The sequence below is a fragment of the Pelodiscus sinensis genome, chromosome 1 (assembly GCF_049634645.1).
Source record: "Pelodiscus sinensis isolate JC-2024 chromosome 1, ASM4963464v1, whole genome shotgun sequence".
Classification (NCBI taxonomy): Eukaryota; Metazoa; Chordata; order Testudines; family Trionychidae; genus Pelodiscus; species Pelodiscus sinensis.
Genome location: NC_134711.1, coordinates 104913079 through 104935626, shown reverse-complemented (window position 1 = coordinate 104935626; position 22548 = coordinate 104913079). Strand labels below are relative to the sequence as shown.

The following is a 22548-nucleotide window of genomic DNA, read 5'->3' as shown; positions in this document are numbered from 1 at the left end:
TCTTGTGCAAGAACTCGTGGCCAGTGTAGACAGGCAGAAAGCTTTTGCGCAAAATCTTGCCAATGTAGACACAGACTTATAGTTTACTGCTTAATTGGGATCAAGACAGTGAAGAGTGACTTATTTTTACTTAGCGGACCTTCCTATTTGTGCATACTATGACAATGATAGAAAATGTTCCAGTTCAGCTGACAAACATCATTTTCCTGATCACACCTCTGTGTTAAAAAAACATTATCCAGAAATTATGATCAGATATATTTTTAGGTTTTGAATAATTTATTACATTATTATAATTATAATCAGCTAATACCATGCAGTTTTTTTATTAATTAACTAATGTAAGACCAAAAATGTCTCATTTGAATGACAGACTCCTATCTAGATCCTCTACTATCAACTTAGTTCATCATAGGTGATGGGGTCTATACACTCCCTGCTTGGGCACGTCTACATAGCAGGGTGAAAGTCGAATTAAGCTACACAACTTCAGCTTTGTCAATTGCATAGCTTAAGTCAAAATAGCTTAATTCGGCTTTTGACTCTGTCTACACAGCAGTTGAAGGAAAAACACTCTTTCTTTGACTTCCCTCACTCCTTGTGAAATGAGGGTTACAGAAGTTGGAGTAAGAAGCCCCTTACTTCAAAATTATTTAAAAAAGACGGGCTTGCTGGGTTGACACACACATTGTTATGTATGAGTTATTTTGAAATGAGCATGTAGTGTAGACAAAGCCTTATAGTACAGGTTAGAGAAGTCTTGGAGCTACTTTAACTTTAACCACCTGGCAATCTTCTGCTGGCTGAGCATAGAAAGAGTGCAATGCATTCTGGTCATTTTCTGATGTAACACGCCTCTTACTGAATACCATGGGTGGTACAGAAGCCAGCAATGCCACTTCTGTGTCTGATATGGACTCTCCTATCACTACCAGGAAGGTGGAGCCAGAGTCTCGGCAAGACACAAAGGGGACTGAGGAATTCAGAGAACTGACTTTTGTATCTGCTTTTCTGATATATAAAGTTTTGCATCACAAGAATTACACTACTGAATGTTAGAGGTTCAAGGAGCAGCAGGCAAACAGCTATATGAAACCAGTATAGTAATGGGGAAAAGGTTTTTGTAAACAGAGAAAGTACGATGCACAAGGCTACTATAAAGCTTTTATGGGGGATCTCCTTCTAAAAATACAGAAAAAAGCTGGAAACACTATCAGCTGAAAAAAGTGAAAAGGGAAGAAATCACTGCTTATACTCCTTAATATAGTCTCTTGCTCCAAGTCTTTTTATGATTTTAGACCCATGGGAAATCTACAGGAATATTTCCACGGACTTGAAAGGGGTTTGGATCACGACCCTAGGAGTTATTTGCTTTCCTATATGATACTTCATACAGGACCTGGGTTTGTTTTGCAACTAGATATTTCTTCTATCTAATCATTAACTGATGTTTCTTAGAGGTTTACACTACCTAATGGAGATTTTGGGATGTGAAAAGTGATGCTATGGGCAAGAACCTTCCTATTAATATCAAACTTTTCTGTATAATATTTTCGTGTTAAATGGTACCTACTTTGGTCCCTCTGCGGCCAGTAAGACATTTAAGATCTCACAAATGTCTCTCCAGCATTTTGAAAAGGATTCATATAACTGGTCAGATTCTGTGCTCTACCTGTTAGGATGTGGAACTCTGAACTTGGAGACCAGACAGAGTGGGAGAAAAAGATGGCTTTAAGCCATCTGAGCACTTTCTTAATCAGGGTTATACAAGAGGACTGCATGGTTCCTGGCATGAGTGAGACCCTCCTCGTGAATGTTTTGACTTACATGACCACTTCATAGCCTGGAATAGTACCAATACAAAGCACTCCAGTTACGTACCATTCCACTCACAATACTCCCCCAGCAAATCCCTATGCATAAAAGAAGGCACCTAAGCTTGTCTACTGGGGTCACAGTGAAGGAAAGCACCTGAGTCAACATGTCATCATCTAACATCTTCAACATTTGCCTGCACTGCTCATGTTTTTCTGCTTCAATTTCATGTGTACACAGTATTGAGTAAAAAGGAAATATTTTATATTTAGCATTTCTTGTTTTCAATTTGTGGCGTGATTCATAGTACATCTCGCCCCCATCTTCATTTTCCCTTGCTGCGTCTAAAAAGCATGACTATGTTCTTTCATATGTAGAGAATGATGTATTTCACTTTAACTGTTTCATGTGCACTAACTACAAATTTCTGTCACTCAGGTTACAAAAAATTCTTTGATATGTTATGTACTGCTAGGTATCACGATATATCTAGTTCACCACCTATTGACATAATCCAGTACCTGAGATGAACAAAAAGATGTTCTCTGAATTATACTATGGCTTTCAGGGCTGCTTCAGATTTATTTACAGTAGACTTACGATAATCCGGAACCTTTGGTATTTATGTGGTGCCAGATTATCAAATATGATGGACTATCAGGAGGTACTATAAGGTGGTTATATATATATATACAGTAAATACTGTATATAAAATGTTTTTAACTCTTTTTATTGTACAACAAACTCTGTCCAGCGTCACAGTGGCAGATTGACTCAGTCCTGTCTCATTTTTTGCCGAAGCTCACTCATTAGGTTCTCGCCATTTTGATGCCGGACTATCAGGAGAACTGTACAATTGGATGCCGGACTATTGGAGTTTTACTGTATTTTAAAACCTTTCTATTATAGGTTCTATTATAAGAACATTCCACAGAGAGAAATATTTTGTTTAGTCTGGAATTTTAATCCTTTTAAAATGTGTAAATCTGTGGATATTCACAATTGTGAATGCAGATATCCACAGCCCATTTTTGCAGATATGGATGCAGATGCAGATGCAAAGTTTGTATCTAGAACCCTGCACATTTGCAGATATCCACTTTATATCCATGGATATTTGCATCTGCAGATGTCAGTGCTCATTTTTGCAGAGACAGATGAGGATGTGGATACAAATTGCCCAAGCAGGGCTCTAAAAATGTCAGTTTACACTGTAAAGAAATTTGCATCAGCTACAACTTTGTAATTTATTTTATGAGTCATATTTTCTTTTGATGGAGCTATACAAATATACATTCTGATTGTACCTGAAAGCAAGATATTTTATAAGATTGCCTGGTTCTGGCAATTTTTCCTAAATGATCTTTCCTTAAGAAAGGTTTGTATGAATATGTTTTACAAGTTCAGATTTACACTTAAGCACTATAGAGGCAGACGTAGACGTATTCTTTGTATTCATAAACAATACAATAATTTAATTTAAATCTTTATTTTTGAGAGAGTGTTCATTATTGTTGTTTACTGAAAAGTTTGAAAGAACGTTGATGCTTTGACTTAATAAGACTGGTTTTTGTTTTTTGTTTTGTTTTGTATTTTATCTAAAACTTGAAAGCACTGAAAGGAGATCTCTCAAATTTTGATTCCTTAATTCATTACAAAACACCCTGGCTCTTATCTGTACTCTATAAATTGCTATAAAATTGCATTTTCCTTACCTTGATGAGGATGTAGGCTCAGTGGTCTGTCTCTGCATGCGCGCATGTTTAATTAGATGTTCTTTCAATGCATTCTGGACTTCTGCTGGAATATCAGGTGAAGTGTGGCTAATTTTCATTGCAGCTTCAAGTACCTTCACAGAAGGTTTCCCATTTTCTTTAATTTCCTTTTTCTCATTGGTTTCAAAAACCTCAGGAGGAGCACTAGAAGTGCTTGGAGGGATATTACTGGTATGAGAAATGAGAGGTTTGCTTCTCCAGCATGGCCAACACAACTTCCAAAAGACAAATAGCGAGACTACCAGCAAGGCAAGGCCACAGAAGCTGACGACTACTGCTAGCAGACTGACCGAGATGTCTGCAAACAATCAAAAACAAAGATCGTCAAGACAGTCAGACAGAGAGAAAAAGAAACATGGCAAGTAAGGAAGGAGAAAATTGTAGATATTTCTCTCTTGAGATTTCAGGGTATGACTGATGAACAATTTCATGCTTATAGATAGGCAAGAAATATGTTTTAAAAGTTGTATCCACTAATAGTTTAACTAAAATTCTAATAATTATTGTTCTGGGCCAGTGGCCAGTTTCTGCCAATTTTACTCACACTACAATGAATGGATATATATCAGGCCTAAGGTACTAATCACTGAGAGGCAGAATAGCTGTTTTTTCCATTGATTTCAGCACACTTTGGATTAGGCCCTGGGTGAATTCTGATGAAAATTTAAATGAAATAAAACCAAGAGTGTATCTGACCCCAAAAATGAAATCACAGAAGCTATTTCAATGAGTATATGTGAATATAGAACATCACATGCACCCAGGCAGATATATACAATTGTTTGGTATCTTCCAAACTTTGGTCATGTTAGAAAATTTTCATTGATTGCATTGGAAACTTATCAAAAGCTCAAGGGCAATACATAATTTACATAAAATAGAACAAGTTATGGCTGCTTTCTTTTTAAATATGTATGGAAGTGCAACCAGCATAGAGTAACCTCCCAAAGTGGCTCAGCTCATGAATGGCATTTAGTATGCTGGTATCTAGAGTCTCTACAAGCTATAGCTCTGTACTGAAAATGAGGATGGTCACAAAGCACATTGTAGAACACTGTGAGCTGTGTATAGCCCATGTTCTGCATTTTAGCTATCTCTGCTGTCCTGCGTTTGATTTGGCCTGCCACCATGGGTGAACATGTCCAATAACATTATCAAAGCAACAACAACAAAATGTAATCTCTCTCAACTTTGTAAAGAGATTCAAATTTCAGGGGAAGGCTGACCTTTGGTAGTGCCAGCAGGAGTCCTGATAAGGAGTATTATTATTTTGAGACACACTTCAGTTTGATTTTTTTTAGTACCGTGCTATATTACAAATATAGACTTAAAAATCCTTTTGAAAAGGGCCTTGCACATGTTTTAAAATTATCCAATAAGCCCCAATTAAATCTTGTGAAGAACTCTTGTCCCTTAAGCAATTGCTGCTCCTGCTTGTTCCAACAAGGGTTGACAGATCTACAGCTAATACTTTGTATCCTAGGCTTCAGGCTCCATGCAGTTTAAATGAAGGAGTTGAGAAGCACACTGAGCATTTCAAATACAATTTTGCTAAAAAATCACAGAAAGAAAAAAATCCTTGAATTATACACTGGTTCTATCAAATGATATGTAATTCACGTGGGGGGGAGGGAGGTTAAGTTACAATTGAAACTGTAGAGGTTTTGAAGAATATTATAGTTATGATTTCCACAGACATATTTTTCAATAATAAATATTGAGCTCAAGGTCCATTACCATGAAAAGGGATAATAGTAACAAATGAAAAAAGAGAGGTTTAGAGAATATTTGATAGGCCCAGGAAAACCTTGGGTTTTAAACTGAGCCAAATCAAGATAAAAAGATACTTAAAATAATGTAGATATTAAATTATTAATACTTAACATTTCATGTCAGAGAAATGAAACAATTACAGAGTTTTAGGCAGACACACATTTTGGCTACTTGTCTAAAATTTGGAATTGTTTTATTTCTCGTATATATAGAGATTTATCTCTCTATATATTAAGTAATCCTTTAGACCCAAACTGTGGCTTGCTCTTATAGATCCATAATGGAATAGGAATGAAATAAGAAATTGTTCACTCCCCTTGTTTGGTTTGAAAAATTGAAATTGAAACCTGTGCTCTAGCAAGAACAGACTAGGTTCACTTCTGAGTTGCTGGCTGAAAAAAGGATGAAGTAACAGGCAGAATCACATTGACACCTTTCCTAATCTCACCAATCTAGTGGCCAATCATACAAAAAAGGGAGGTTCTGAGAGGAGTGTATGCATGCTATTAATAAGTATTGACAAATTACTGCCTTCAATGCAACTGGTGAGCTGCAGAGGGCATTATGTCTCTCAGGGTATGTCTACACTACAAAGTTAGTTCGAACTAACGTCCGTTAGTTCGAATTAACTTTCATAGGTGCTACACTAGCGCTCCACTAGTTCGAACTTAATTCAAACTAACTGAGATCTTAGTTCGAACTAGGTAATCCTCATTCCACGAGGATTAAGCCTAGTTCGAATTTACTAGTTCGAATTAAGGGCTGTGTAGACCCTTAATTCGAACTAGTGGGAGGCTAGCCCTCCCCAGGTTTCCCTGGTGGCCACTCTGGCCAACACCAGGGAAACTTGTCTGCCCCCCTCCCGGCCCCGGACCCCTTAAAGGGGCACGGGCTGGCTACGGTGCCCGTGCCAGGTGCAAGCCTGCCAGCACCCAGCCAGCAGACCCTGCACCTGGCACGGATCGAGCCACCCGCCCGATGCCCCCCAGCCCTCCCACTCTTCCCGGGACCAGGCTGGCGGCTCCCGGGAGCTTGCCCGGGACCACAAGAGGCGGGCACCCGCCTGGGCTAGTGCGGACATCGTGGACCTGGTCCACGATCTCCGCACTAGGCACAGGAAAGTGGCCGTCTAGGGCAGGAGAGCTGCCAGCCTGGCCACCCAGGAGCAGGTGTGCATGAAAATCAAGGTGGTCCACTGAGACCCCCGACCCTGAGCCCTGAGCTTACAATGGCTGTCCTGGGTCAGACCAAAGGTCCATCTAGCCCAGTAGCCTGTCTGCTGACAGCAGCCAACCTAGGGACCCTGGAGGGGATGGACTGAAGACAGTGACCAAGCCATTTGTCTCGTGCCATCCCTCTCCTGCCTTCCACAAACCTTGGGTAGGGACACCACTCCTACCCCCTGGCTAATACCACTCCATGGACCTAGCCTCCATGACTTGATCTCACTTCCCTTTAAACTCTGTTCTAGTTGTAGCCTTCACAGCCTCCTGCAGCAAGGAGTTCCACAGGTTGACTCTTTGCTTTGTGAAGAACAACTTTCTGTTACTAGTTTGAAGCCTGCTACCCATTCCTTTCCTTTGGTGTCCTCTAGTCCTTCTTTATGGGAACTAATGAAGAACTTTTCTGTATGCACCCTTTCTACCCCACTCCTACTTTTAGAGACCTCTATCCTGTCCCCCCTCCGTCTCCTCTTTTCTATGCTGAAAAGTCCCAGTTTCTTTAGCCTCTCTTCATATGGGACCTGTTCCCAACCCCTGATCATTTTAGTTGCCCTCCCCTCTCCCAGCCTCTCTCTTCCCCTCTTCCACCTCCTTTTCCCAGTCTCCCCCAGTTTTGTTCAATAAAGACAGATTCCATTTTTGAACACAATTGTCCTTTATTTTGTACATCAAGAAAAGGGGCTAGGGAAGGGTAAGTGGAAGGAGGTGAGGGAGGAATGGGGTACGAGCCCCCGATGGGGAGGACTGGGCTGGCTCTGCGGGCTTCTGGGGGTGGAAGCTCTCCTGCAGCCCCCCAATTGCTCCCTCTCCCCAGATGGCAGCCTGCGGCAAGTGCAGCCGGGCTGATGGCCGAGTGGTGTGATGTGCCCGGTGTGGGTACTCCGGGCACTCCAAGCCAGGACTGCTTTGCAAGCAGGGCACCCCTGAGAACTGTCTGTCTGGGGTGGGGGTCGGGACCCTTTAAGCGCAGCCCTCGGCTAGCCTGAGACAGCATCTCCACGCTCTAAGTCCTCCTCTGATGCCCTGCCGGCACTGCTTCCGGCCATCCTTAAGCCCGGTTCAGGGTCCACTTAATGTGGACATGCTAGTTCAAATTAGCAAAACGCTAATTCGAACTAATTTTTAGTTCTAGACACGTTAGTTCGAATTAGCTTAGTTTGAATTAACTATTTTGAACTAAGTTAGTTCGAATTAGCGCTATAGTGTAGACGTACCCCCTGAGTGCTTCTCTGGATGGGCGTTGCTCTGCTATGTTTTAAACCCAGAACCAAGAATAAATGTCGAAGTGTAGCCCTTAAAATCTCTTTCACATCAATTTTAAGATAAAAAATTTCAAATTGCTAATTTCTACCACAACACAAATGAATACATGATTACAGCTAATAGTAACAACAGAATTGCGAAAAATAAATTTCAGTGAGAAGCATTCATTCAAATGCCAGAAGGGATCATTAGATTCTGTCTCTTATCTCCTGTATTTCACAGGCCATTCCGTTTCAGTGTCTTGTTATGCCTTTCTCTGATAGACTAAAAAGCCTTTTAGTACCCAGCATTTTCTATCCATGAAGTAAATATACACTGCAATCAAGCTGGTTCTCAATCTTTTTGATAAACAGATTGAACTTTCATGTGGAGAGGGGTAAAAGATGGATTCCCATCCCAAACTGTGGTGAACCCACCTCAGAATTTGCCTTAAGCCTGTCCCCTTCTCCCCCAAAGTCACCCTCACAGCCAGGCCCAGCTCTAGGCACCAGCAAAACAAGCAGGTGCTTGAAGCGGCACATTGCCAGGGGCAGCATTTCAGCCCGCAGGAGGAGCTGAGCAGCAGGAAGCCTAGTGGAGGCTGCCCTGAGCTAGGAGCCCCATGCTCAGGTGCTTGGAGCCTGCTCCTGGCCCCGGGGCACTGGGAGCTCTGCTTGGGTAGCCCCGAGGCACAGACCCTGCTGGGGTACTTCTTGGAGGGTGGTGTGGGGCGGCCATGGCTGGTGAGGTTGAGCCCAGTGGCCTCTTCTTCACCTTCATGAGTGCGGCCCCTTATGTGCCCCCCTAGCTGGCCACCCGCCCTCCCACGCTCCTTCCATGAAACTCCCCCTCCCCCCAACCTGTGTTCTCTCCCCCGCAACTCCCCTGCCTGTGAACCCCCCTTGCCCAGCTGTCCCACCCCCGGCCTGTGTGCCCCTACCCACTGTCCCACAACCCCCCCGCTAACTCCCTCCTCTTTTCTCCTCCCCCGGCTTGGCCTCTGCCCAGAAACCCCACCTCCTGGCCCACTGCAACCCTGCTGGGACCCCGTCTTCTCTTCTCCCCCACCTCCCTATTTCCTGTCTGGCTCTCTAAACAATCCCCCTCCCACTACTCTCTGGGCCCTGAACCCTCCCCCTCCCACACACACACCTGCCCAGGAACCCAGCCCTCTTGTGCAGTGTCCTGACAACCTCATCCCTGACTGGGACCCAGGTGATTCTCCCTCTCCCTTTGTCTGAGGAAGGGGAACTCTGGTGTTCCCAGTAACCGTGTCTCCAAGTCCGTTCCTGTCTGGGGCAGGAGAGCTTTATTAAAATTGGAATTATGATCCCATTTAAATAGGCTTTGTTTTAAATAATATACCTTTAAAATTAAATTAAAAATTGTTATGGCCTAAATTTATCATAATCTATTTAAATAACTTATGAATTAAATTTAAAAATTAAATAGAACATGTCTCATGTCAACTTTTAAAGAAATTCTATCAGTTCACTAGTATAAGTACCTGGAATCAGTGTTTACATCAGCAGTAGCTTCTTCTGCAGGTGAACAGAGAATGTTTTTATCACTTTGGTTTATTCAGCTAGTTCAATTCAATGATTAGTTCATTCACTGTTGCAAAAGCAAGAGTTGATGAACCTGAGAAACTTGTTTTCCTCTTCTCTCAGTAAAAATCTGGTTATAAGAGCGTTCTAACATCTCGAAGATCATGTTGACTAGATTTCATCTGTTAAATTCTCTATGAATATTTTAGATGCAAAATGTGTTTGGATACTTTTTTGTTATGTGTCCTTCACATTTAATTTCATACAAAAATTAAATGCTGGTTTTGTTTATTTTAAATAGAATTTCCATCCAGACAGAAGTAGATGCAAATCATACGTTTTAAAAAAAGTAGCCACCACTTAGCAAATAATAAATGGGGTAAAACCTGTCTCTTAAGTGTTCCTATTACACACCATTTTGTAATAGAATAAAAATGTAAAAATTAAGAATCTGATTACATGTAAATTACACAATTATTTGGGCATTTATTTAGTTGGTAGCTGTACTGAGTGTATTCTTCTGGTTAGTAAATAGAAGCACCAAATTTGGTATAAAGGTTATATATATTTAGCTGTAAATCAACATATTTTAAAGGTTGCTAATCAATAAGACTCAACCATCCTTTAGGAAAATTTAAAAGTATAATTTAACTAATTAATTCCTTACTTAAACTTAGGTTTTCTTCTTACCAGTTTAAATCATGATTAAAATTAGAGATTCAAATCAAAGCTATTTAAATCAATCCATCCTGCTTCAGAGGCTGTTTGGTCCATCCCTGAAGGAGAAAGCACAGGGCTGTGCTCATGGAATAGGTCCTAGGCTAGTGGGGTTTTGTTATGTGGTGCCTGTCTTGTTCTGGACAGTTGAGCTGGGGAGTTGAAACAAAAGTTCTCTTAATCCCTTTGAACTGTCTCATTGTATAGTGAGACTGATTCTTGTGCATGCTGACACCAAGAGTTGGACAGCTTATGTGCTGAGGTTGGAGTCTGAGCGATTATAAGGCTTCTAATAATAAAATCCCTTTGCAGAGTGAGGAGTGGGACCAGGACTCCAGCACTAGGTGATGTGAACAGCTGCATGCTTTGGAAGCCTTTAACTGACTTGCCCTCCTATTGTCCTCACGTGGGGAGTCCCTGGTGCTCTCCTAGGAGATGAAAATGCCCCAGGCTTTGGGCTCCCCCTGAAGCACGTGTCCCACCCCCCAGAAAGCCGCACAAGCTGCATTTGCATGTGCACCCCCTGCAAGCCGTGCAAGCTGTATTTGAGTTTGCACCCTCCCCAGACAAAACAAGGGGGGAGGCGGCCAAAAATGTTTTGCTTGGGGCAGCAAAAAACCTACAGCCAGCCCTGTTCACAGCACAAAGGTCAAACATTACCTGGAAGTAAGGGTAGTATGATGGAACACTAAGGGTACATGTACACAGCAGTGTTATTTCGGAATAACTGACATTATTCTGAAATAACATAGTCCACGTCTACACTACAAGCAGTTATTTCGACATAATGTCAAAATAATGTTGAGCTGGAGGACTTCTTACTCTGACTCCTGTAGGCCTCATTTTAAGGGAAGTCAGAGGAAGAATGCTTTTTCTTGGACTTTCTGCTGTGTAGACAGAGCCAAAAGCCAAATTAAGGTATTTCGACTTAAATTACGCAATTGACGTAGCTCAGGTCATGTAGCTTATTTCAGTTTAAGCCCTGCTGTGTAAGTGTGCCCTAAGTCTTCTCTGAAAAATGGTATTAACTAACATACTAATGTTTACAAGTATGCTGTGAAAAGTGATATCTATCTATCTATCTATCTATCTATCTATCTATCTATCTATCTATCTATCTATCTATCTCACTTTTCACAGACTCTTAGCTAGCTAGCAATTTTGCTCTGAAAACTGATATTGACAACATTTCTTTGTTCCAACCTCAAATTAAACAGTAACTATTTTAAAAAATAACTTTTTTGCTCCTAACAGTAATTTGACAAAAATGTGTTTTAGTCTTAATTTAACTGTGATGAGAATATGTAAAATCATTTTAAACAATAGGCTTATTCCAAATGGGAGTATAAATTTAGCATTTAAAATAGCTTTAGTATAAAAACGTGTTTTTATTTTATAAAAGGAGGAGGTCCACACTCAGAGGTCACCAGTACAAAACGTTTTAGAATGCTTGCTCAAGGTAATAGTTAGTCCTGCCTTGGTGCAAGGACTAGGTGACCTATCAAGTTCCCATCCAGTACTACATTTCTATAATTTTATGCTACTTTAGATATGGCCTGTATCCTTTCCTCCTTGATATACAATCAGTCATAGCATTACACAAGGGCCTCCTTTCCTTTGAGGCCCTTGAGAAAATCCAAAACACGTGAGTTATTGGTCTTAGCCAGAGCTTTTCTATTACTTCAACTTTCATATAAAGAAGGAACCTTTTGTTTAATCAAGGCTACCACTAACTATTCTCTTCAGATTCAAAAGCTATAAAGTTTAAATATTTGCATTGCTTTTTCTTGTTTATTTGAGATTCTAATATCTTAACAGGAAATATGTCCAATCATTTTAATTCAAAAGAATCAAATGAGATGTCTAAACCTCTAAATAGAAAAACTGAGGTGTAATTTTAGGAGTAATTATAGTAGTAGTAGTCTTGATTCTTTATTGGTTAATTCAACTGTTTCACATGCTGTAATACTTTAATAAATAATAAAATACCTTAATAACTATGCAGTTTTGCATTTTCTAGGAAGTTAAGCAGCAAATAATTCATACCCTAAATACTGAAATTATTGCTCTAAATCTAAATATCATCCATAAAAAGTACCAGTTGTATTAGCTCATTTCCTCAGTTCTGATAGTCACTCAACTTAGCAATTATTAAAATTACCTTACTGTCATATTAAGACAGAATTCATCCAAGACCATCTGTGATATAGTATTAAAGCTAAGCTTTCCAAACCTTATGTATTAGACTAGCAATGTCTCCTAATAATGTTTTTTTCCCAGATAGTTAGATTTGATAGGAGTCTCTTCACATGCCCATGAAGCAAGGTTAGTACTTAAGGCTGAATCTGCAAACAGAATGGATTGAATTCCCTAGATGACAATAGTGTGCTATTTCCCCCTTACTAAAACTTAAAGCTAGGGACAAATTAAGAGCCTACTTTAATTTATGGATGAAGACATATGTACATTAATTCTTTTATGCAAAAGTCATGGGTGCCTGAATTCTAAAATTGCTGATCTAACTTGCTCTGGATTCACAGAAGGGTCAGGAAATTGGGGAACTTTACCCTGATTGCTGAGAGTCCCCTCCGCAGTTGCACTCAGCCATTTATCTTCAATGGTACACAGAATAGGACAACTCAAGTTTTATTCTTATGTTTCACAATATCTTATGAGTTCTGTGGATTGCATTGAACATTCCTGTCCTCAAGCTAAGTTGTGTTAAAAATGTAAGTGAAAACATGGCCACACTGAAGTCAATTGCAAATCTCCCATTAACTTCAATAGGGCCAGGATCTGATCCAGGGTATTTTTTGTTCAGAAGCCAATCATTTGCCATGATTTCATATCTGCAGCCTAATAAGATATTATGATTGCAAGTACCTGTCATTTTTCTGTTAATTTTCCAATTAAAATGTCTCCTTCAAGCTGTTGTGTCTTTGGGCCATTTTGTATTTCTCATTTATTTTGGGAAATGCAGTGTACCTGAGTAATATTTACCTACAATTATTTTTCCTGTAGCTCCTGGCTTTCAGTGTTTGTAGGCATCCTTGAAAATACTTCCACTATGAAAAGCTCATTGATAATCACTATTTCACATTAAACAAGTACTCTAGACATTTCATGATTATTTTTTAGATTTTAAACAGTGCTTTGCGCAATAATTTCTGTAATCACCTGTACAATGGTGGTCTATGTTATGGTCTATATTGACTTTAGATTATTTCTGCTCATTAAATCATCCACTACCAAACACACTGCCTGCATTTCCTTTTCCATCTGAATGTAGTTTGGTTATACTTTAGTGCTTTGGAAATATATCCCACTGAGTGGTTATCATGTAGAAGGACAGACCTCCATCCATGTAAATTTGCTTTGAGATGCAAGGGTCTTTGTTAATCTCAATTATAATGTAGCTGGAACTTTTATTTAAGTGCCTCCAATTTCTCTTCTGCTAATCACCCAAGTGCCATTCAGTACTATCCACTGACAATGTTCCGAGTGGAGCACTTAATTATGACAAATTAGAGGTGAATTTACTCAAATGCATTAACATATACATGAAACTATGGAAGATCACCTTAGTGGGATTTTTCATTTGTACAGCTACCTAGGTACAATCAAACTCCATTGTAATTGAATATGAATCCTATACAACTAACCTCAATTAGACCAAATTTGGCAAGTTTGCTGATTAAAATATTTGTTTCCTTTGGCAAACTGTAGAACATTACACATTTGTGTTGCTGATCATTGTGTTGGCCTTTTTGCCCCCAAATTAGCAAATCATCAATAATTACTTCCACTCCATCCAGATCCTCATTTTTTGAGGAATGCAGGAACTTTCAAAAAAGGTGGGGTTTTTTTCTAAAGAACCACATCTACATGGCGGTTTCATTTTCAAAATACCGTTTTTCAAAAGTACTCTGTGATGCGATTATGCAAATGAAGCATGGGATATTTAAATCCCTGCTTCATTTGCACTTTTGATCTGCCTAATTTACAACCCTCTTTCAAAAGAGGGATGTAGTTTAGACACGCCCCTCCGTTTGGAAACATTATATCTCAGGTAGCTGATGGTGTACAGTTTTGTAAGTTTCTCTAGTAAACTAGACTGGTCAGAACACTTTCTTCACATCCAAAATTAAAACACTTTTACATCTGAAAATCTAGACAAGACCTCCTTAGCTGTTCTCATGCACTAACACTCATCATTTATGGCCTTACTTAAATCTTTTGACTCTGTTCAAACATGTTCATTTTTATTCCTGTGCCCATACTGTTAACCCACTGTTTTGGTATCTGGATATGCTCAATAAATACAATTTTTACATTATTGCTGATGGTCACACATATCTTTGGTGCCACACTGGGATATATATGAATGTGTGATTCATTATCTCTTGAGAGGATCACAATCCATTCATCAAATATATTTTTCATCCTGAGCAGCAGGGAAGTTACATATCCGTTTGATCACCAGTACTTACAGACTGTCCTTTACCCCAAGCACCCACAAGACTTTCCTTTTTCACTGTTTAAAACTACTTAACTGTCTGACTTTAAATAGTGTGGTTTATAGGAATTGGGTAATATCCTATTAAATAGTTTGAGAGTCCTTATTCTATATAGGGATGAAAATAAAACGATGGCTGGCCTGGGTCAGCTGACTCATGCTTATGGGGTTTGGGCTATTGGCTAAAAAACTGCTGACATTTATACACATTCAGCTCTGAGCTAGAGCTCAAGCTCTGGGACTCTGTGAGTGTGGAGAGTCCCTCGGCTCATGTTGGAGACCAAACCTGACCATCTACATAGCAATTTTTAGCGGAGCAGCATGAATCCCACAAGTCTGAGTCAGCTGACCTAGGCCAGCTGTGTCTGTGCTATGAATCTTTTTCTCTGTGTAGACAGCCTTAAAGGTCCTCTAGAGGTCCTCCAAGTATTTCTTTCAGAAGCAACCAGAACACTGCCACAAAACTGTTCGAAAGGACTCTTTGTTTTTGTATTAAAACAGAAGCAATCAGTTTTCTTGTATGTTATTTGTTATTTAAATTCCTCAAACATATTCCCTTTCCAAACTAATTATTCTTAAACAACAAGAGCTTTGCCTGGGCATAAGCTTTCATGGGCATCTGAAGAAATGTTTTTTACCCACAAAAGCTTATGCCCAAATAAATTTGTTAGTCTTTCAGGCCAGGTGTATACTAGAGCCGGAAAGTTGAGTAAAGGTACGCAACACCAGCTACATAAAATACGTAGCTGGAGTCAGTTTACCTGAAGCCAGGCTTGGCATCATTTTCACACAGGGAGGACAATAGAAGCAAATGCTCCCATTGGCTTCCCTTATTCTTCACAACTGCAAGGAGTAAAGACACTGACTGTCCACAGCATTTGATTTAACAAGTCTTAACTAGACCTACTAAATCAAATGCCAGAAGATAGATCTCCAGCACGGCAAGTGAAGACATAGTCTAAGGTGCCACAGGGCTCCTCTTTTTTGTTTAACAGATGCTGACTAACATAGTTACCCTTCTGAGACTAATTATTCTTAGTCTTTTACATCTCTTCTCATATGGAATCTCACCAGTGCAACTCTCTAGCTTTTGTTTATTTTTAATGTATATTTTCTGAGACATAAGACATACCATCCTGATGTATAGAGCTATAACAATGTTTTCTGTAAAATCCTTTTTCTTCTTGATTCTCCCTCACATCATATTTGTTTTTGGACTGTCATGCAGCACTGAGCTCAATTCGATAATGTTTACTTGAACAGCAATAAATATCTGTATAAACTCTAATGGTGTTTACTTGCATATTGAGGTTTTGTTTCTTCTCCACATACATATGTGACCGTCCAGGGAAAAATCCTGGCACTTCCACCATTGCTACTGAGAGCCTTAGATGCTGAGGAACTGGTGTGGTTACACCATGTAATGGAAGGAGTTGGGGAACCTCCATCTGTGGGGGACAGGGAAGGGAAGAAGTATGTGCAGAGGATCACTGTGCATCAGAATTTGAGGAGCAGAGAAAAGACACGGGGAACTGCAATTATGCTGATTTACCAGCTATTGGTTCTCAGAGAGTGAGGAATGGCTGGGCTATAGCTGCATGACCACCGAGAAACAGCTGGAGATAGCTTTCTTCTTTTACCTGAACCAGAACAGAACACCACTGTGCCTTACTGAATCTCACATCAAATATTATTCCTTGTACCAAACTGAGCTACTTGTGCTTAATACAGGTTGAACCTCTCTAGTCTGGCACCCTGAGGACCTGACTGGTGCCGTACCAGAGAATTTTCCAGACCATGGGAGGTTTATATTGTCTAGCAGCATTACCAATACTTCCACTTTTTACTGGGTTCATAGAAGACATTTAGGGGTAAATTAGAGATAAATAACAGCACAGAACTTTGAGAGCCAGGACTGGTGGCTGTAAACGAACGTTATGGAACTGCGTGAAAGTTGGCCACACCCATGGTAAGTTAACATCTGGCTAACTAAAATCATGTCAGACCACAGACGTTGCTGGACCAAAGAGCGCCAAACTAGAGAGGTTTAACCTGTACAAAAAAAAATTGAGCCTCATTTTCAGAAGTAGCAGACAGTTCGCAATTCCAAATGAAGTTACCAGTGGGTACCAGTACCTTTGAAATTTTGGATTTCATCTCTACATATTAATAGGCATTATCCATGCACATTAGGATCAGCAGAGATTCCAGTATGTCTATTCTATTTTTAACAGACACATCTCTTATAGCTTCTCTGAGCACTGCAGTTACAATCCTTCAGCACATAATGCTCAGGTGCACCCGGTGTACATTCTGCTGTTTAAAAGTTCTGTATTTAAGTGTTTAGATATTTAAATATGTTAACACTGTTAATATATTAACAACAAATATGTGTTTGCATTCCTTTTCTGGTGTCAGTAAATATTAAATTATGTTTGCTAACAAGGTTTTAATTAGTAGGATTGTTTTTAATTTAATCTGAGTGTAAATGCAGTTGACAAGCATTATCGCATAGCAATAATTTGAAGAGGAAGATGTGTTTGCAAATAAATGCAAATTCTCCTTCAAGAATAAATCACGTTAATTGAAATTCATATTCATGTTCTAGATTTGAGAGAAAATATGATCTTAACAAAATTGAATGATCAAATGCAATAATCGAGGAGACATCACCATTGACCATCCATCTTCAAGTATAATAGCATACATAAATACATAGATTTCATATAGGTTTTAGTTTGTGTGGTTAGTCATAAAAAGCACTTGCTATATTAAACAAAAGAATGGTAAAAAAATCAGATTGTGTGAGCAATGTCCTGTATCACCAAATGATGACTTACACTGCTAAGGAATACAACTGTCCTGGCTGTGGAGACATGGTCACTTTCAAACACAAATTAAATTTAATCTTTTTGATGTGCAATTGATAGTTATCTTAATGAACACTGATGGTTGTGTAAAATATGCATGACTACAGAAAAACCTTGCCATTCTTCAATGGACAGAAAATAAAATGTGTAGGAGGAGGAAATCACTTTTTCATTCATCTCTCCTTGGAGTGGACTGCCTACCTCTCCATACATCCCTGGTTCATTGATGTGACTTTACTACTATGAGCCAACTAATATGATCTTGTAAACATTCTATGTGGCACTGTAATGGGTTTGGACTAGATTCTGCTATCCCTATTCGTTTTGAGTAGTACCTTGTTTGGCAAGTGGTTCCACTGATATAAGTGGAACTATATACTTGCACTCCTCTCTGAATACAATACTGTTTGGCAGAGGTGGAAGAACTTGGCTATGACCATCTAACTTTTGGCCTGATCCTGCTGCCTTTCTTCAAACAAACTAGTGTGGTCATGGGCAGATTGAGAACCCCTTATAGCAGGGACAGGAAATACGCAGCCCACGGGCTACATATGGCCCACAAAGCCTTTTAATCTAGTCCACAGCCACCCTGCCAGGACCCTTAGGTAGGGAGCATCCCCGGTTGTGCTGAGCTCTGAGGTAAAGCAGGCAGGGAGTCTGGGAGATGGTCCCATTGGGCTACTGTCCAGGAACCACCTAGGTAAGCAACTCCCAGCCAGAGCCTGCATCTGGCACCTTAACTCCTCCCGCACCCCAACTCCCTGCCCCAGACCACCACCCACCTCCTGCCCCAGGTCACCATACAAACCCTCTATACTCTCCATCACCAGGACACATTCCCTCCAAGAACCTGCACCTCCTCTTACACCCACCCCTATCTCAGAATCCTCTCCTCTTTCCAGATACCCTGATGGACTGTGCACACCAATCCCCTTCTCCAGGTCACAACCCCCTCCTTCACCCAAGCTCCCTCTCAGACCCCACACTCTCTCCTACATCCCAGTACCATCCCTGAGCTCCATTCAGCACCCAACGTCCATCCCCTCCACAAAAAAGTGCAGTCCTTGGCCACTTACCAAAATCTTGGAATGGTCGCCCCATCAAAAATTATTGCTCACCTCTGCCTTACAGTAACAAGCAGCCTTGTACACAAGTAATCCTGAAGATGTTAAGTGCACTATTCAACAGCACTACTGTTCACCAGGGACTGCAGTGCAGCACCCAGTGACCTGAGTGGAAGTTTTGTCTGAAGAAGAAATGCTGAATCAAGTCTTTTATCAGTGCATTAGAGATCTCATTTAATGTATGGAACAGTTTAAAAATGCTAATGAACTTTAAAACATATGTACATTCTTATTAATGAAGTAAATTCTATACTACAGAAAAGAACATGTTTATTTTAAAACATGTGTTTGTATGCTTCATGAGAAGATACCCTAAGATTCTATAGCTTTTTAAAATGATGTAGCTACACTAAAGACAATGTATTTGCTGACAAGAAGTTAAAATGTATCAAGCATTCATCAAATGGAAGATGTATTATAATCTAATATTCTAATAAGTTAGAAAACACATCTTCTAGCATTATTTTTATGTAAGTCATGTTTCTAGTAATCCTCTGAGCAAACAATTTTAAGTTCTCACCTCAGCTACTTTAACTTTATGGCAAACTATTATTGCCCCAGAATATAAAATTTAAAATCATGGACCTTTTCATTAGGAGTTGCAAGTCAGTTAAGGTTTATTCATTCAAAATATTGCTAAGATTGTTGATTTTGAAGAAATCCACAAAATTAAAGTATGCAATGTAATATGAAAACAGGTGCTCAGTTTAAATTTCTAAACCTAAAAACTTGCTTGATCAGTACCTTGCAGAGCATCTTTCTAACTTTCATATTTCATTCTTTATACTGTATCACATTTATTTTTGTTATAACAAATTTAATAATGATTGTCCAAAAATCAAAATACAATGCACTTGGTGCTGTTTACTATAAGTAAAGCAATCCTACTGGAAGATTTAGAAGCTTCACACCATGTACATCTCCATTTGACATTATTCAGTCAGGAACAAGAAGATTAACATATTCTTAATTATAACAAATATGCTAAAATATGCAAGTGGGGATGCAAGTGTTTAGTTCATCCAAGTGGAAAATAGCATGTCCACTAGTAACATTTCTGCTTATACAATCTATTAAGAGCATACTATGTTTTATGTATTCCTCGCCACACAGAAACATTGTATAACACAACACCTCCATCGAGGCAGCTAAACTTTCTCCTGGATTCTGTTCCCACTAGAGACTTAGGGATTTTGACACAACTCCAGTAGCAGCAGAATCACTTCCTTTGTTCTTGGCTCGTGTAAATAAGCACATAAAATGATCCAGAGGCGCCAGCTAGCGTTGACTTGATCAGAGAGATTTCATTATGGATCCCTGTGTTCATTGGTATGTAAATGCACCTTAGAATAAAACTTGATACAAGGTTGCCTTAGCCTAGAAAAAAGAACTGGAAGGGTGGTTGTTGTTATGGTTGGGCTTTTTTGACGACGGGAGTTGGAAATACATTAGATTCTCATCCCTCTCTCTTTCTAACTAAGGATTATCTCCGTTTTGAGGCGTGATTGTTGAGTGCTATAAAACTCCACCCCACTAACAAATATACAGTAAAAAAGAAAAGGTAAACACCTGTGGGATATTTGTGATACTGCTACTGCTTTTCACAAGGATTTGTAAACGACATGTTTATTAATTTGTTCTGTTGAAGACTGCCTGGGAGAGAGTAAGAATAAAGCACCAAAAGTGGACTAAATTTTAAACACAACGAGTGGCACCTTCGAGGGTAATTTTTAAACGCCCCTTTAAAAATATGACCATGGGAAAGGCAATGGAATGGAATCAGCCTATGGCAAAGTAACGTGAAAGATCTGAACTAAGCCGAAAACTGCGCGACAGTTCAGAAATGAGTCTGAAACTCATCCCTTAAACCTTGAACGTGTCTAGGTATAAACTGTAAGTGACGAAATGTGGCCCCACACGAGCTGCGTTCACTAGATAAAAATGAGACCGTTTCACCTGCGATTACCTTGCTTCTGAGGATTTAAGTGGGTCCGTTATGGTTTTCAACTCTTGCCTGACGGGAACAGATCTGACCCCAAAACACAACACTGGACCAATAGGTTTCCATGTCTACAAACACATCTCTCCCCCACCCTCCCACCCCCCGGCAATGTGCAATGCACCTCCTTAACAGCAATCTCTCCCTTCCACGGGGGCTTATCCTATGGGACAAATGGAGATTCAATTCTTAAAACGAAAGTTCCGTTCATTCATAAAACGCCTTGCTGTGGCCAAGGTCCACTGCAGCAATACTGTGCAGGAGCAGTAAGAGACCGCTGCAGCAGCGGGGCATTCAGAAGGAGTCGAAAGTGCCCGCCTCGGCAGAGCGATGGGACCCCCGTAATTTTTGTTTCTTCCAAAGAATATAACACAAAGTACTTTTTTCATAGTTAAAACTTCAACAAAGAAATCGGGAGTACACATTAAAACCCGTCTAAACACGGCGTCTCTGCTCTGCCAAGAGGATCCCTGTCCATCTCTTTCCCAGTGCTCTCCCCTCCCCAATCCTGAGCGATGTGCAGAGCAATCCTCCATTTGAAGCGCTTCCGATTCATGCAACCTGTTGCCTGATTGAAACCGTGGGCTCGAAAGATCGCAAGGAACACTAACGGCCACTGGGGAAAGCAGAGAGGGGAAGGCGTGTGGGGTAATTCATCCATGCAGCATCACCCTCCCTTCCCCCGGAACATACATTACTAACCATTGTCTACAACACACAACCAGCAGCCTCTTCCCTCTCCCTACATCGATGCAACAGGAGCAAAGAGTTTTCCGGCGTTCAGAAAGGAAAATTTCATCGTAGACAACGCAAGATTCTCTTAAAGACAAATAGCAATGCAAGTTCAAGTGTGTGTGTGCGTGAGTGTGTCGGGGCGGGAGGGTTGCACTAGCAAGAGAGTCAACTAGGATATTTCCTATTGCACAAATCCAACCATCAACTGCTGGGCTTTCACTTTGGGGGCGAGTCTCTCTCACTCTTTCCTTTCCTACTCCTCCTATCCATTAACACGGCGCTTCTCCCCCATTTTTCTTCTCTTTGGACTTATTGTCCCCACGCTCTGCAGCCTCGCTATACAGCAGTGACTCCTCCAAACAGCATCAGAGCCTTCCCGGCGCTCTGCTTTCCAATCACCACCCCACAGAGAAAACGGGACTCTAGGCGGTGCTGAGGGCGGTCCTGAGCTCTTGAAGAAAACTTGCTTTGGATTATTGTTGTTTTAACCCGGATTCTTTCTCTCCCCTCTACTCCCAACTTCGCAGTCAGGGCAAAGAAAAAGTTCCACTTTCCAAACGCCCACACAACCTGCTGCTGCTGCTATTAGTAGATCACCGTCCTACACGCCTGTTCCCCCCTCTTGGCTCTAAGGAAGCGACGGAGAAGCAAGGCGCAGAGTAGGGGGTTGGGAGGGGGGGTGAGGGAGAGAAAGCGGGTGCTGGAAAGAAAGGGGGAAGCAGCAGAGGACTAGAGACGATCCGGGGGAGGAGAGCTCCGCAGAGAGTCCACTTTACCTGTGCTGCCTATACCTTGCTTGGTGGTCTCCAAAGGGAAGATGCCTGAACATTTCTCCCACTCCACCTGGCCCCCCAGGCACAGCTCTGAGATGATCTGCAGCGCCTTGTGACACAGGCTCTCCACACCATCCTCCTTGTGGAAACTCATCTTCTCCTTCTTCTCCTTCCCTCTCCTCTAAGCCATTGCTTGCCTGGGAAGGGTTTTGTGGATGTCACTAAAAAGCTACCCAGCTACCAAGTCACCATCCCCGGAAGAAAGAAAAAAAAAGAGGGGGGGGGAGGAAGAGCAGAGAAAGAACCAGTGCAATTGACACGTTGCAAGTGAACCCAGGCTCCCATCGGCGGGGGGGGGGGGGGGGGGAGGAGGGAGGGAAATAAAGAAAAGGAGGGAAACAAAATCAGCATCCACTTAGCAACGCCTTTTGTGCCTCGC

The 22548-nt window shown here is 40.8% G+C and overlaps 1 protein-coding gene across 1 annotated transcript in view; it reads right to left on the bottom strand.

The window, feature by feature from the left end:
• Nucleotides 1–22353, bottom strand: part of SYT10 (synaptotagmin 10) — a 68631-nt gene extending 46278 nt beyond the window's left edge. Inside the window, exons 1-2 of the mRNA XM_075940230.1 lie at nt 22113–22353; nt 3531–3888 (exon numbers count right to left, since the gene is read on the bottom strand). Coding sequence (XP_075796345.1) covers nt 3531–3888; nt 22113–22263 — 509 coding nt within the window. The 5' untranslated portion in view covers nt 22264–22353. The remainder of the gene's footprint in view (nt 1–3530; nt 3889–22112) is intronic.
• Between the last annotated feature and the right edge of the window lie 195 nt (nt 22354–22548).